Raw genomic sequence first — 17531 nt, 5'->3', positions numbered from 1 at the left:
GAAAGGAGAAAGCTCTACTATTTCATGTACAATTCTGCTATTCAGCCTGTCAGCGCCAGTTAAATGCAAGGGCAGAAGGACTGAAAGGGAAAGCAAACTTTGTGAGAAATGCTGGAGCTCCCCTACAGACGGGGAGCGTTGAACCCACCCTGAACTCTTCTTTCCACTTGTTGAGGCCAAGCCATTTGCTGGGTCACAACCACAAAGAAGTGGAAATTGCCGTACAGCATCCAAGCATTACCGGAGGCGTAGTCCCAGTGCAATGAGACACATTGAGAGGAAAACAGCACAACCGAAATCTCAGGACTTAACAGCACCCTTTCAGTTCAGCTAGGCTAAAAATATCCCCCAAATCCTCAGAAAGGCAGCTCACTGCAGATCTCAACTGGCTTTGACCGACAGCCCCTCAAAACTCTTGTTGAGGAGACCTTCCTTGCTGCCCAGCAGACAAGATGTATGGGATCAACCAGCCAGCCAGCCAGCCACCAGGCTCAGGTGCTACCGAGGATGGTTCCCAGTGTCTCCGAGCGCTGGGACATCTCACCAGGCCAGCAAAATCCTCTCGAGTTGAAGTCACTGAAGGTCACCATTGATTCCTCACTACAATCCAATCTCAATTTTCCTTAAGCAGAGCTAGAGGCAAGAGTGTTAAAAAGCAATCGTGACAACTTTAATAAATATCTTAAGAAAAATATAATTTTTTTAACGTTTCTGGGGAATTAAACGTCTCTATGAAATGAGAATGTCATTTTCTCATTAATATTTCACTTACAATTTAATTGTGGGAGCATGTGGGTTTTCCTAAAGCAAAAATGATGAGTACTATTAAGCATTACACATATTTCAGAACTATTTAAGGACTGCCAAGTGCTCTGTGTCACTTCAAAAACTGAGACATTCATCCTTATTCCTAAATGGTTTGGAGCAAAGACTGGCCACAGAATTGTCATTTAATCAAAATTCATTCCTATCAGAGTCTTGACGTGTATCCCAAGCCAAATCTTTTATCTGGTAAGTACTCAGACATCAAAACCCTTCACAGGGACTCAGACACCATGTAAAAACCTGGCTGGGCTCTGTAAACCAAGTGTCCAAGGAGCCAACAGAGAAGCTGTAGAGCAACGCACAGCTGTGCCATGTGCAGCAGATCCATCTTTTATATTTCCCTCTCCCAGCCATCTGTTCCCAAATCCTGTTTTTCTCCTGGTGTCTCCATTCTGCAACAGAACTAGAGAGAAGGGGCTTGTAACCCATATGAAGCAGGTTTAGAAGAGGAACTGTATGCACCAACAGGTATAGGGATCAGAAGCCACTGGTCCCACATCGTATTTTTGCTCTTCCCACCCTTCTCCACTTACTTCAGCTCAGCACACTGTGGGAGACACCGGGGTGAGATAAATGGCTGTTTGCAAAAAGAGAGAAATCTGAGGTAGGAGAGATGGGAGGTGAGAGCGCAAGTGGAGAGGATGAGATCAGACATGACACTGCAAGAGCTCACAGTGAAAAAACCAGGCACTGCTGGAAAAGCCCCTCCTTCTCATGGAGGATTCTGCTACTTCCAAATACGGTTCTGTTTTAATGCAACATCACACACCACCCCCCCCCCCAAATTTCAAAAGCTTCTTCGCAAGAAGCGGTGGCCTGGCTCCAGGACCATCCATCTGGTGGAGCCACAGACCCAAGAATCTTGCCTGCGCTCTCCTGCCTGGCAGGCTGTCCCCGGAGCTGCAGCTGGGTGTGGGCTATCAACAGCACCAACCAGGAGACGCTGGCCACAGCGGACCCCACTTACCACCTTGCTCAACTTGCTTTTAGGGAATTTCCTCCAGTGCCTTTCACCCCTTGCAGGCAAACCTCTGACTCCCTGGTGCTGCTGGGAATCTCTCCTGGTCCCCCACACCAGAACCGTACGGTGCTGTCTGATACGGCTTCTTGGGAGGCTGGAAATGCCCGGCAGGCCTAAAAAGAAGTACTTTACTTGGAGAAGATTAAAAAGCCTGAAATCAGAGCTGCCTCGCTGACCAGCAGCTCCTCACCTAACTGAATTTCTTGCCCTCTGCTATGCTGGCAAGGATAGATGATTCCAACTTCTCAGTTATAACTTCCCATTCAGTTAACAAACTTGTCAAGGACCAAAAAAAGCTGAAGGGCATCCAAAAAACTTGGGTCATATAGATAGAACTTTTACTGCGCTGACCTTACCATGGCTGTTTTCAAACATAGTTTCAAGATTTTCATGGAAAAATGTATTTCCATTAAAACTGTCCACATGAAGTTTGGAAATCACTTCAGGCAGTACAGCTGTAATAATGCAGAACAAAAAGCAAACCAACTACTACTAGGTCAAGCAAAGCAGCTACCAAACTACAGCAAATTAAGGATTCATTATGAGTCTTAAAGAAATACTTTACCAATAGAAAGGAAAAAGAGGGTGTTGTGGAAAGAGCTTTTAAAAGGGAACACTTGTGTGCAATTTTGCAGATAGCATCTTACTCAGAGGCAGTGGGGTAGATTGATCTCTAAAGACTCTTAAAAGGTTTTGCAGTGGAAAAAAATAGTTGCAAGGCATACAGTCAGATCATTAACTGTGCAGCCCAGGCTGCCAGCTGCTCACTCAAATACTCCAGATGGCTCCTCCTCTAAAACATCATAATTTGGTCTTGGTAATCAAATTATCTCCCACTCGTACAATCCTAAGTGAGGCAAGGCTTGTACGAAGAGATGATGTATTTTATTTGACTGAGATGGCTTGCGAAAACAAAACAAATTAGCTTTCAAGGCATTCAGCCTCTTTTAATTGTATCAAAGCTAACCATCTCCAGCCCTTTAACACCTTTTTTCTGCCATTGCCACCACATACAGTTCAAAGCACCAGCTATAATCTACAAAGCTGCCCAGCGTCCAGATTTTATACGGTATTTGCACACTAAACACTTCAACATACAGTAGGTATCTAAATCCACAACTTCCCACCAGCGGAAAGCAGGACCTGTCATGGGACAGCAGCACTGGGAGACTCGGTATCCCGAAGCACTTAGGCTGGATTAATTACACAAACATGTAATGGTTGTCTCGCCAGTCACGCAAGACGCCACGCCACCTGCACATTTTTGAGGCCTTTAATACAGTCTTTAGGACATAGGGTGCCAGAAAGAGACACTTCCTTTACTTTTCACTCAATTAGAGCCAAAATGCATTGTTCTTCTGAAGGCTGGGCTCATCTGTGGACGCTCACTTCAATTTGAACAGAAGGGGGTCATGACCAGCAAGATCCCCCAGTCTCAGTGGCTGCCGAGCGCTGTCTGGCTGACACCCATTACCAGCAGGATGCTACTGGGGCCGGGGGAAACTGCTTTTTCTTTTCTTTTTTTTTAAAGAAACTAAGGGAATTTCTTACATAGCTTTCTGCAAAGGCTTCAAGGAGGAAAATGAAACTCAACCAGTGCACTGTCGGTCTCCAGCTTCTCATCCAAAGAAACAACACTAGAAATTTCCCAATACTTTCAGAAAATGTTGAGCTTTGACAGTTTAAAAAGGCCAGCTGAAATATTCAAAAGGCACATCTTCCAAAACTACGCACTCTTACTAGCATCAACAGAGTATTTTAAATCCTGGCATTATTTAAATCAGCATACTTATGTAAAATATAGTATTAATTTTGTTTCTCGTATCTAGTTGCAAGAGATGATGAAAGTCAGCGTTACAGCTAATCAGAGGAAACAATTCATTATTGCAGTGGGTGGCTTGCATCTGAAGTCTAAACCCCAATCTGATCATTGCCTATTGGGATTATTCCCCACTGGAGTTTAGCACTGAACTTTATGAAAATTAAAGTTGAGTGGGCGATAAACAGAGCTGTACTTTCATTTCACAAACTAGAAGTACACAAAGAACAAAATAGCTTGCTAGAGGCCATGAATTAGGAAAAAGAATCAGAGCTGGGACTAGAAAACTATGGAGAAAGGCAACAAGAATTATCACAGAATGGAAGAGGTTTTGTTTGAAGAGAAGCTATAAAACTAGAACTCTATGACTTGGAGAAAAAACGCTGCCATTTATGAAAAAAAACCCCTGAAGAGTAGTAAAAAGCAGATGAACAGGAAAAAGACTGTTCATAAATTTCTCAGAATATAAGAACTAGGAGTCACCAAATGAAATAAGGTGGTGTGGTTTGAAACAAACAAAAGGAAGTACTTTTTCACCCAGCACATAATTATATTGTAGAATTATTAGACACAGGATGTTGCAGAGGCCAGTAATACAAATAGATTTAGAATTAAAAAAAAAAGAAAGCACTTTCTTCTGTTAATTTGCCTAATCTATCAAGGGCTACTAAATGCAGTGATGCAGATGCTGCTTCCCATTTCGCAAGCCCTTCAAACTCTGGTTGGTGAGGTCCGGAGCAGTGTGCCGGAGGAACTGCATGTCCCTGCTATGCTCCATACACATCTGCCACTCAGCCCTATCGGACAGGGGAGGGACGGTACGTGGTCCAACATCGCTCTCGTGATGAGGCTGGCCAACCCCTTAGCTTGTGTTCAGATTGCTGGATCACTTAGAGTAACAGGGATCAACTCAACTCAGAGACAGACCTTTAGGCAGTTTGATCAGACCCTCTACTGATTTTAATCAGCAGAGATTTGACGTAAGGACAGAGGTACTGAGATGATTGCAGGAGTGACTGCTGCACACTATGAGAACCCATTCCAGTTTTTAAAGCAATCAGCCACAGCAAGTACACTGGTGCCCTCCTCATCACCATCATATCCGAACTGCTGAGGCCTTTCTATTCTGATTTCAAAGGATATTAGCATTTTTTTTGTTTGTAGGACATGATGTAAGCATGACCTTCTTGAAACAGTGCCTATCGTAATAAGCTTTACAGAGTTAAAAGACATCGGTTTAGAGCTATGTCATGTCAGCTGGCAATAATGTCTTTTATTAAACCAGAAGTTTAAATGCAGGTGTCTGTCTTATAGGCACCAGAATTCTATACCTACTTTAATTTTGTTGTTGTTGAAATGCATTTTGCACTAAAATCCAAGATTTATTTTCCCTTTCAGAGGGAAAGGTTGGGGTTTTTTTCCACTATATGCCCTACTGTACTATAACAAAATGAAAGTAAAAGATATTACCAACATTTGCTTTATAAAAGGTGTCCAATCTACATGACTGAGTAAAGCAGTTACTGTCATGCAACTTTTGACGTTTCCTGTAATTGCTATACATGAAAAACGAAAATCTGTATTTTACTTGAGGGGAAAAAAAAAATCTTTTAAAGAGTGATGAGTATATAATGAGAAAGCAGTTCTTGGTAATTTGGGGCACTGCAAAAGTACGATTTACATCCAAGTTAATGTTAGACTAGAAATACTAGAAAACTTCCAAAAGACTCAGTGGCAGCTTATTTACAAATATACTATTTATAATGAATGCATTGATACAGAATGACTCTTATAAAAAAGCAAGGCAATCTTTTATATAGACATAACAATCAACATTACAATAATTCAGATTAAAAGTACATTTTTGTAGACTGTTTACACTCTTGTTTAGTTTTTAACCACAAAATTAGCGTGGTCTGGTATTTTTCCCACAGCAAAAGTCCTGTGCAGTCCTGGTTAAGACCTAAACATCAGAATAATAAACATAATTTTCTGATCTTTGCTAACTCAAAAACAAAAACCATTTGTAGATACCATCGTTTGTTTGTAATTGTCCTTACTGTGCCTTGAAGTTTGTGTTGTGAAAATTACTGCCAACTGCACATTTCTAATTTCTAATTAGAAGCTATTCTGGCATGCTGATTTGATACAACAGAGATGTGATAGTGACTACATGAAAATTGTTAGTTGCATCCAGAGATGAAGACTTCCCCGACATGGGTTTGTATTGTTCAGAAATTTTAATTCATTTTTGGTTGGTTTTTTTTTTTTTTTTTTTTTTTGGGGGGGGGGAGAAAAAATAATCTCTCAAAGTTTTCTAATTGTTAAATAAAAGGTATTTAAAGGTATTTTTCAAACTCCCAGTATTGAAGATGATACTTGAATTCCAGGTGACACAATGGGTTTAAGCACTAACCAGCTAGACAGTCTGAGTACTAATTTACTAAATCACGTACATGAGCAAACACCACCTTCAAGAAGTCTGAACATGCACTCTCTCACACATTAGCAAAAGATGGACAAAACTGCAGAGAAAACCTTAAATCCAAGAGAGGCACTGAAGCAAATATTCTACAACCCAAATCTCTTTCTAAAAAGGGTGTACGAACTTCAAAGTTTCCAATAGCATCTGGCAAATGGAAAAGTGCCAATTACACAACTGTATGACGCAACTTTACATGCAGCATTTCCACTGCATTTATACTAGACAACTTTGGTGACAAACCTAAATATGGGACAGCCAGAGACAGAACTTTAATGGGTTTATACTAAAAGAAAGCATTTTTGCAAAGAATTACCAACTTTCTATTTAGTAAATTTAAATGCAATATGTGACCAACATGAGTCACAACGGCAATTATTCCTTCTTTTCATTATTTAACAAATCCCTAATCTGCTTTACACCTTACCAGACTTCCGTAATACTATATAGTCTATAGTACAGTAATTTAGCTTGTTAAATCAAGGCATGATTCAGGATAGTGTCTTTATGGGGCATGTGTATATGTACATATTCTTATGTACATAGACACGGACACATACAAAATTGTTATTTTGTCTATGGGCAAGCAATCAAGGTCGTGATTTTCACCCAAAGTAAAAGTGTGTCACACTTTTTGATAACCCTTCTAAATTATTTCCTCCAGTATGGCAAGGGGGATAAATATTTAATACAAGTATCTGGGAATCACCTGTTTCTCCATCTCATTTTCAAAGATGCCGTAAAGAATTAATTTCTCCACCTTGTCTATGCTTTCATACATATATAGATACACATATACATATATGTATGTATACATACACTTGTCAGGATGAAGTTCTTTCCATTCATACTTTCATTGATTAGGCCAAACAAAATTCTTAAACACGTAGAAGCTAGCACGTGTCCAACTGAATGTCATCAGGCATTTTCAAAGATGCCGTAAAGAATTAATTTCTCCACCTTGTCTATGCTTTCATACATATATAGATACACATATACATATATGTATGTATACATACACTTGTCAGGATGAAGTTCTTTCCATTCATACTTTCATTGATTAGGCCAAACAAAATTCTTAAACACGTAGAAGCTAGCACGTGTCCAACTGAATGTCATCAGGCATTAAATACAATTTAGAAACTGCACCAGTTAACAATCCAACATCCTGGGAAATGCAAGAGTCTCTTATGTCAGGATGAAAGACTCTTATCAATGATCAAAATAGCTGGATTTATATGGATCTGTGTATAGAGTTGGATATAAATCCATGTATGTACTTATATGGATTTATATGCAACTATTCCCAATCCATGCCACGCATTTAATACCTAAACTTTGGGACTAATTTTAAAGAACTTCTCAAATTCTTCTGAGTTGATTTCTCCTGTACCAGAACTTCTCTCACACTGCTTTTATTCAAATCTGTCGAGACACTGAACAAATAAGAGTTCACTTCAGAATGTATAAAATTAAACTCCTAAAACAGGGCTCAGGATTATCTGGCATTGCAACAACCATACTAGTACAAAGGTAGTTTGAAAAAATATCCTGTTTTTAATATAGTAATGAATTAAAACATAGCTTTATTTATTCCTATAAGTGTAATGAAAAGAACAGTTTGCTTTTAAGCGAGTGTAATGAGCTCTATTTTGGTAGCCAACTTCTCCACAAGAATTTACGTGAGAGGGTCAGCTCCAATCATACAGTCATTAACCATGTACCTTAACAAGGTGAATAATCGACATATTTACAAACTAAACAATTCAATCCTGTCAACTCTTACAAAAATGGGATTGAGGAGCAGACAGGGAATGAGACCAAGATGCCTGAAAACACAAGGGGTCGCCACTTTTGTTTCAAGGAACCATATTAATCAAATCAGTTTCCCCTAGTGACCTGAGGGCACAAATATGGATTTAGCAGTATATTCAGAAGTTAGATTACAGGCTTGATCCTAAGCACTTCAGCATCTTCATATTTTAACACCTTAATGCTGAGAAAAGATTAACTTCAGGCAGAACTGTAAGGAACTAGCCTTTTATAAACTAAAGTCTAAACTGAAAAGCTACAGTAGATGTAAAAAAAAAAAGGGGGGGGGGGCGACAGAGTGTGTGAGAAAGAACAGAACATTACTTAGTAAAATCCAGTGACATCTACAATAGTTTTACAGCATGTTTAAGCCCTCTAAGGTTTTATATCTCCACCTGCCTTCCATTTAAACTTACTCCTTGTTAATGAAAAGACGTATGACAAAACAGAATGCAAATAGATCAAGGCAATACGTCTAAGTAAGCATGCCTGAAAGCCAGAAATAATATTTCCCAAACTTCTGCATGTGAAATAGATTTCCCATGGCATTTGTTAATTTGATTTTGTTCAAAAGGTACAGTCCTCTAAGTCACACTACCCCAGCAGCAATTCCAATGAGTATAAACTGGACAGTTCTTGCGTAACCGTGGAATGCAACCACCTCAAGTTCCTACCCTACTGAAAAAGGACAACTGGCCCTACAAGTGCAGCAATATTGTAAATCTCCCTGAAGCATCTTCTGCCTTTTAAACAACCAAGAAAGTAATGATAAAACTGAATGTCCACTACTTACAGTGTTTCTCTTGAGCTACCAACATCTATGCACAAATGAAAAAGGTGCCTCTTTTTTAATAGATCGGTTTAATACTGAAACAGATAGGATGAAGTTAAAGAAGAATAATCAAGATACTGAACTGAATATTTTGAAGCAAGTGCCCCAGCTGTGGGGAAAAGTGCATTTAGTTCAGCAGCAAAACAGCACAGTGTGAAGATATTGTGCTTGGACACAGAAGTTCCATAATGGAAGGAGGTACAAGGCAAGTCAAGATATAAAACCATAGTACATTGTTAACCAACCTTAAAACTTACATATATTGCAGTGTTTAAAAGTAAGACACATTCATTTATTGTACAAGGACTATAAGGAACCCTTAAAATTGCCTGTTGTAGTTTATGACTCAACATTGTAGTAAAAATGTACATATATATTATTTCCTTGCCACTTAACTGTACTGTTAGACCTCATGGACTCGTTACTTCACAAAATGAACACCGCTCTTCACTGAGTATACTCAACGTTTTTACCAATCTGAAAAGGTTTACTTGTGCTAGAAAAGACCAACCGCAAAAGGCTCAGTTCAGATATGTTATGCCCGCAACTGATAACTCAGGGAAGCAAGACTTAAAGGAATTCAAGCTTTTTTTTCTTTTCTTTTTCTTTTGTTTTGACTGCATCCTTTTCACCTGCCAGTTGTTCTGATGAGTATATGTTTTTAGTATACAAACCGGTTGATAAAAATTCATCAGCAGAGGCATATAAATTCTAGATATGATTGATTAAAACAGAGCAAATCAGAATAAAACAAAATCCAGTGATTTACTCTGACTGTAAACAATATAAAAACACCATTTGCTTCAAATCTCAAAATAAGTTAAAAGAAAATCCCAACCTCAGGACACATGACCCTTTCAGGTTTTGACACAAAAAAAAAAAAAAGAGGGAGGAAAACAGAAAAGTTCATTATATAAAGGTTATACATTTCTCTTAACTGAAAGTAAATCCAAGCAAAACAATTTTTGTCCCTTAAATTTAAACCTTGAGTTCATTGGCAATTGCTTTAAATGAACTGGCATTTCCAGATTATTCAGACAACTTCCATCAAATTCAGCAAAGAAAACTTAGACAAGCATTTTTACAGAATAAAAAAAATCTAAATGGCTATGATTCCTCTATTAGCAGAAACACATAATGCAGTCTTAAATTTGCCTTTTTATATTATTTATATATTTATATATATATATAATATAATATAAAACACATATATTATATTATATATACATATACAGACAATTACAACATTAATGCAGTTTTTATTTTGTACAGTGTATTGGACAATCCGATTAGCATCAGACCATGGCACGATATGGTCCCTGCATTTTTAGGAACTGAATGATGAAGGAGGGTCCTCCTGCAACAATCTGAGGTGGAAGGTGGCTGAGCGGGCAGTTCTCAATACTCATTATTGACAGTTTGCTGCAAAGAGCCAGCTCAAAGGGAAGGCTGTGCAGATTGCTGTTGTCATTCAAATACAGTTCTTCCAGATTCTCCAGTGTACCTGGTTAAAATAAAATAATACAAAGTAGTATTTTTTTTTTTTAATTCATGCAGTTTATAACTTTTAGACAGAAGCACTAAGCCCACTTGAAGATTCTTTACTATGTAGAATCTAGAGTCAGTGACTCATCTAAACTATTTTCAAGCACCGGAACCTAAGCAAGAACCAATTTGCTTTAGTTTCCCTGTAAAAATATTCACTACTATGTCTCCTTTAGATAACAACTGAATTGAGAATACACAGAATAAGAGAGCTGAGAGGGACTTCACTGTAACTGTTCAGCCAAGTGCTTTGCAATTGCAGGCAACATCGAATAGCTATCTAGTTAGAAGGGCCTCGAAAATATTTATACCATACAGTATGTATTATCTTTATAAAAATATCTATGCCATACCTTTTATTTAATTAGAACCCACACATTAAAGACCTGAAGCTGTAACTGTGATGCGCCACAGGAAGAAAGCAGGAGAGATCTCTGCACAGCAGTGAATTTATTAAATGGAACAAACCCATGTGAAAAATTCCTCCTGAATTCAAATTTTACAACCCGCCTCTACTACAGATACTGCAGTATAGATTAACCAGAAGATGGAAAGTGGACTAATTTCTTCTTTCTTAAGACTTCCATTCCTCCACAGCAATCAAATATCAAAATTAATCCATATCTTTGAAATACATTCCAAACATACAAGTTCTCCTCAAAACATTCCCCATTTTCCAATCTTATATACCATAAACATCTCCTGTAACCTAAAAGACTATTCCACCTTTCACAAGAGAAAGCAGTAGTCAGGGCTCGAGGCAGGGAAAACCAACAAAAAGGAAAGGCTAAGAAACAATGGGAAATAGCTGATAACTTTAGATGAAGCAGTCACATCTGAAAATAGTTAGCTATTCTCTAATCTGTTAAGACAACCAGCTTTAATAACCAAATTGTACTCCTACAATAGTATTTCAAGTTTACTTACATACTTTTAATTTCGCAGCTCGTTTCCACAGCATGCAAACTCTCTCCACTAACTCATAAACTAAATGACAAAGCTCCAGATTTAGATTGTTTTAGGCCCTTCTCACACTGAGGCGCATACAAGATGAGCAGAAGCTGTAATGGCTCTTCACTAAAGATACTGAGAGAGAGACTGTGTCCCAGCCTTCTCCATCTGCACATCACTGTTTCTGACCACATTTTGCTTTGTGTAGCTTCTCCCATCATTTTTTCCTCCATAATGAGCTCTAACTTTAAGATTTTAACTTAAGTGCTCAGAATCATGCTCTGGAGGTACTTATGACTGACTAAAAGAAATGGGGGCTCTCAGTTTCAGATGCTCTGAATCTCATTTACTCTGGATGTCTTCAGTACACAAAAAGAATCCTATTCCTTCCTTCCTTTCTGTAGATTTCCTCCTTTTCACTTCCTTTTCTTATCTCATCAAGGTGAGAAATAATACAGTGGTCTACAAACAGAAGTGTGCGCAGAGGGACCATCAGCAGAAACATTTGCTTCAGCTGTCTGCACCTTTCACAAGGTTTTGTCTACACCATGGAATTACAGTAGGACAAGTGCATTTCCTTTCTGACACAGACCTCTCTCCAAGAATAGGTTTATGAAGTTGAGTGACTGATAATACACAACTTGTGGGAGAATCTGGAGAGAAAAGGAGTCTCATTATGCAGGTTAGCGTGTGCTTGGCAGCTTTCTGCAGAAGAACTGAAAAAAGCTAGACCATTTGTTTCACTACAGTTCAGCAAGATAAAGATCATACCCTATAGTGCTGTTCCTGTGGCACATGCTTCACATCAGGTCGTGTATATCTAGAAGTTTCACATGAATTTTGTGGCCTCTACTTATGAGCACAGTAGATGCCTATCTTCTGTGTCTGTAACTGCTTTGGCTCAGGCACACTGCATTAAACCAGAAAAAGGGATCTTACCAATTTCCTCGGGAAGGTGTGTGAGAAGATTCTCTCCAAGCCCAAGGTGCGTCAGATTGGTAAGGTGACCGATACCTCTGGGAAGGGTGGTCAATTGATTATTAGTCAGAACCAATTTCTAAGGGAAAAAACACATTTTTAAAAATTAACTTAATGACTTCTGCTTCAAATGACAGCAAATAACAAGATATATAGCTGATAAATTGATGGGTTCTACTCTCCAGCATTTGAACAAAAAAAAATTTCTACCCTTCAACATTTCAGACCTCTATTAAGCACCACTAAACATAAAAATAAAATAGTGCATAGTAAAATATGTGCCTAGACATAAAAGCTTTCATGAACATGACTGAAATCAGAGGTCATTCCTGTGGCAGTATTGTACTCATGGTACAACAGTTAAACTCTTCAAAATTTGTTTGTTCAATATTAACTGATGAATCTGGAGAAGAATTAGTGGGGACAGATTGTGGATGAAGTTGCGCAAGATTCTTAACTTTTGGTTCTATGTCCAGTCCCAAATAGTTTCCCTCATCAAGCTAGCTGTAATTAAATCAGCATGGTGTAAATAAAGGACATAAGATGTTTATCTCAGCCCATTATTGTTTCACCTGCAGATCCTTGAGGTAAGCTATTTCATTTGGCAAGGATTCCAGTTTGTTTTCCTCTAGATCTAGCTCTCGGAGTTTCCGTAGATTTCCAATTCCATGGGGAAGTTTCTTTAGTAGATTGTTTGACAAGATAAGAACCTCAAAAAAAAAAAACAAACACACAAAAACACCACAGAATTTCAGCAACGCAATTCGTAAATAATGATTAAGACAGGATCTCTTTATATTTTCAAGTAATGAAGTCCAAGATTAGCCTACATTCAAATTATGGAACCAAACTGAAAAGATCAAAGAAAATCAAATCAGTGATTAACATCATTTTTTTTAAAGTCTTTAATGACACAAATACATAGATTTATGATAGAATTCTTTCAAATATTATTTTACATAATAATAAATGCAGAACAAAAACAAATAACACCTTCTTTCTTCAAATGACCACAGAAAATTTCTTCCTGGACTTCCCTATCATTTTGTTACCCTTCCTTATAGCTATCTCGTAACCATGTTTTACATTGTTTGCTGTGCTTGCCAAGTCCTCCTTAAAAGCTTAATACTACTTCTTCTCTCTATGTCCCTTTGGTTAGGAGCAGCAGCAAGTAAACATACAGATGAGAGCACCTAAGCAGAACACTGGCTTTTCCCCTGTTCTTAACAGCAAGGTCCATCCATTTAAAAATGTCCCCCCCCCCCCCCCCCGCCTCTAGTAGAGTGTTATCCTCTTGTTTTTCTCCTCCTTTCTAAGTTGAATTATAAATATCGTAGGTTCAGGAAAAGTATCCTTATTTGCAACGTCATTTAACAGAGTTATTCATTATACCACAAGGAAGTTAACAGGGGTTACACTAGTATACCATTTTTCCTCCGGAGAAGTCTAACAGTCCTTAGAAGTAATCAAGCCTCATAACAACACAGTGAGCAGTAAGGTAATTAATTACCGATTAAACAATGCTATTGTCTAGTTATTTAACAAGGCACATTGAAACACAAGGATGTGAAAGAGCACCCAGTGTGGACCCTCATCATCTTAGCCACGCACAACTCCCTGCTAAGCCAGCCAAGGTTGCAAATGCCTGGCTTCTACCAGTCCCAGCTCTCACTAGCTCCATGTAACGTGGAAACACTGAAGGCAGGAACAGAATAGAAAACAAGGCTAAAAATCAAAGTGGAAATCAAAATGAGTAAAAGCCAACATCTTAGCATTAGCACACGCGGTATTTCGGTGGCCTTCCCTTACGCGCTACGATATATACAGAACGGTAAGAACAGTAACGTTTTAACCACGTATCAAGAAACAAAGGCAGGAACAGAAAATGTTACCTACATGCAATGCAGCTGACTTAGCACTGCTGTGGGAACCTTCACTTTGTGTGAACACTGCCCAAATAGTTCTTTGTATTTGATTCTTTAATTACAGAGAAAAATAGCACTAACAGGTCTGCAGCCAGCAGAGCACCAGCAAATCCAGTTGTTAGAGGTTACTAACTTCCCAATCACATCAATCTCAGCCTTAACTTTAAGGGAACTGGGCCACTAAATAGCTATTACTCTGCCATATGATTTTTGCCCCAAACTACAGGATTTATTAATTATTCAGAGCAGCAGTCACACTGGAAATTTGCAATTTCAAATGTGCCATTTGCTATGGTACTTTAACAGATTTTTCCCAGCAACTCACAGAGGCTACAAAGTCCCCTCAACTGCCTGAACAAGCACCTCTATCTTCATGTCCCTCCAAGGCAATTAAGTTTGTCTCTCCTGATGGTACCTTGGGAAACAGGACTAGGGGACAAACAGGTTTAGTTCATGGTTTCAACCTATGAGTTCTTCTCCCTCAAAGGCTGAGAATTCCCACCCAGCTGCCTACAAGGTTCACAGTGCTACTACATTCAAGCCACCTCTGGCTGTAGACCATTTCATTACGTTTTTCTGATCCCTGCTGTTTCCATGATGGTCTCTCCAGGAATCGAACTGAGTTCGGTGCCATTTCATTTACAACAGTAACTTTCTGTTGAGAAAAAAATTCTTTCTACATAGTTAAAAATATATTTGTACTTAACTCTTTGTGCACAGACAATCATCTAGAGCCTAAAGAACAACATTCAAAAAGCTGTTGAAAACAACCATAAACAGATGCAACACATCCATTTAAATAGCATACATACACATATTTATTTGGCTTTATTTGACCCAAAAGTAATATCGCTTAAACCTGAAGTACAGACGGCCTATTTGCAGGGATTCACTTAGCTGTTCATTTATACTCTTCTCACCTCAAGAGAAACAAGCCCAGATACATCCTCAGGGATTTTTGTGAGCTGATTAGTCGCTAAGTTCAGTTCTACCATACTAGTCCAAGTCCCGAAATCCAAGGGGAGAGAGGTCAGCTGATTGTCCTGTGATTTAACATAGCAAACATTTAGGGTCTGCACTTGCAAGAAGTCAGCATGGCATCTGAGAGATTAAACAAACTGCTTACAAAATACTTCATAACAAAACAGTAGATAATTAAATCCGAAGAATAAAGTGTTGATAATTGGCCAAATATTTTTTTTAAATTCCTCAAAACATAATAAGCAGTTCCAACTTAGAGTAACAGAATTGACTCTGTGTTACTAATATGAACTGTAGTGGAAAAATTAGAAGCACATCAATTCTCAAGATTTCATGTGTCCCAGTAGTTAAAACATTTTTTTGTTCTTTCTTTGCTGAATACAATTGAGGAGGGGGGGAAGAACAGAAAATTCATCATAACTTAGAAAGGTGCTATCAGCAACACTGGAATCCTAAAAATGTATGCAGTTAGCTTAGGGGAAAACAAAAAAAAACCCACCAAAAAAACAAAAAACCCCAAAACCAGAAAAACCCACAGCCCCCCCAGAAAAAAACAAGGAAAAAAAAAAAAAACCACAACACCAAACACACCACAAAGGAAATACACCTTAATGGCTCAGAGTAAAAACATCTGAAATTAATCTGAGTATCTTACTGCTCAAAATGTAGCTACAAAATTTGATCTAAACCAAAGAATAAAAAAAAAAAAAAAAAAAATCTAAAAAACCAGATCATACAAAGCCCTGGTAAACACGCAAAGCTACAAACAGGTATGTGATAAAAAATGGTCTTAATGCAAGTTGAGAATCCATTTGTGCCAAAAGATATTCTAAAACACTAGCTGAGCTTAGATTCCACTCAAACATTTTTTTTAATAATTTAAGAACTTGAAACAAACCCATTCATAGAAAAATATCATCTCTTTTCCCTAGTCCTCTTCACTCTAAGTGTACATAGCACCGACTTAAAGGTTCTTTTTCTGTCCTCTACAACTACTGCCAAAAGTCTCCAAACGTAGGTTTTGAAAGAGTATATTAAAAAAAAATATTTTACATAATTTTGGTTTTAATCTAAACTGTAACAGTAGAGGGGGGGAAAGAAATAAGCTACTCTACATGCTTATGTCTCATTTGAATATTCAAGAACTTTGCAACCAACTTTCTTGTTTTCATTGTTCAAACTTGAGCAAATGTGACAAAAGCTTAACTACCAAAAATAAAGACAAATCAATAACATCTTGATAGTACATTTTTAAACTAATACAGAATTGTTTCTATATGTGACAGCAGCAGCGTCCACTTCAACGTGATAAATTCATTCCTTATATCATTAAGTTTGCCAGAATTCATGGAGCCGCAAACAGTGCTCCCCATTGATTTTACACACCAGCATGTCTCTGTGCCTCACCTTCATGTTCAGCTTACTTAATACTTTAGCTCTAGAGAAAATTCCAAAGGGGATTTTATTGATGCGGTTGTGCTCCATATTGAGAGAGTAGATTGTAGAGAACTGGGACGGGCCACCCACGGGATAGGACTGGAAGCAGTTCCTGGCCAGTGTTAAACTAGTCAGTTTGACAAGGCTGGATAAAAGACCCTGTAGAGAGAAGAAAACCACCCAGGAACTTAGGACAGATTTATTTGAATACATCTCTTTTCCCTCACAGATCTAATTAGAAATGTTTTCCCCCCTCAAGTCCATCCCCTAAATAAGTGTTGCAACACACAATCCAGTGTTAAATTTGATAAAACTTCCATCAGCAACAATCTCTGCTCACAGTCGTCCATCTTTACCTTATTTTCCCCTTTCTCCTTACGTACTGCCAGGTACAAAAAGCAAACATATCACATTTAAAAGCACAAGTTTAGGAGGTTTTGTAACTCTTTTTTCCTCCAAAGGGAATTTTTTTAATAACGCATTGCTATGCCTTGGGTAGCTCTGAAGGGCACATGGGCAGCGGCTGGCAGGTGCAGTCAGCAGCGTGTCCATCCCAAACAGCAGTCCTGGCTTCGGTCAACGCCACTCAACTGCAGCTCACTCAATTTTCATGCCTGCTCACAGCTGAGAGTGGGGCCCAAAGAAGTATCAACTGCATGCACCATTTTTCAAACTGGTGTTTGATACTTCCAGTACAAATCTTCGTTAATGTAATAACAATCCATAAGATGAACACATCTGGTAGAAGTTTCCTATTAGGCTGTAACAGTTTCAGATAACCAGCAAGACAGAGAAAAAGAATGGGAAGGCAAGGTTTTGGAAATCCCATTTTTTTTTCCTGTTCTCAAGATATTCCTAGATAGTTATTACTCCACTTCTCTCCCCCCCCCCCCCCCTCTACAAAAAAAAAGAAAAAAACCGGA

At 38.4% G+C, this 17531-nt stretch overlaps 1 protein-coding gene across 1 annotated transcript in view; it reads right to left on the bottom strand.

The window, feature by feature from the left end:
- Window positions 1-9061: 9061 nt before the first annotated feature.
- Window positions 9062-17531, bottom strand: part of SHOC2 (SHOC2, leucine rich repeat scaffold protein) — a 40435-nt gene continuing 31965 nt past the window's right edge. The window contains exons 5-9 of the mRNA XM_009277864.2: window positions 16579-16767; window positions 15111-15233; window positions 12838-12975; window positions 12227-12344; window positions 9062-10295 (exon numbers count right to left, since the gene is read on the bottom strand). Coding sequence (XP_009276139.1) covers window positions 10087-10295; window positions 12227-12344; window positions 12838-12975; window positions 15111-15233; window positions 16579-16767 — 777 coding nt within the window. The 3' untranslated portion in view covers window positions 9062-10086. The remainder of the gene's footprint in view (window positions 10296-12226; window positions 12345-12837; window positions 12976-15110; window positions 15234-16578; window positions 16768-17531) is intronic.

The sequence above is a fragment of the Aptenodytes forsteri genome, unplaced genomic scaffold (genome assembly GCF_000699145.1).
Source record: "Aptenodytes forsteri isolate BGI_AS27 unplaced genomic scaffold, ASM69914v1 Scaffold15, whole genome shotgun sequence".
NCBI lineage: Eukaryota > Metazoa > Chordata > Aves > Sphenisciformes > Spheniscidae > Aptenodytes > Aptenodytes forsteri.
Note: the sequence above shows the minus strand (reverse complement) of the source record. Positions and strands in the feature narration are given on the sequence as shown.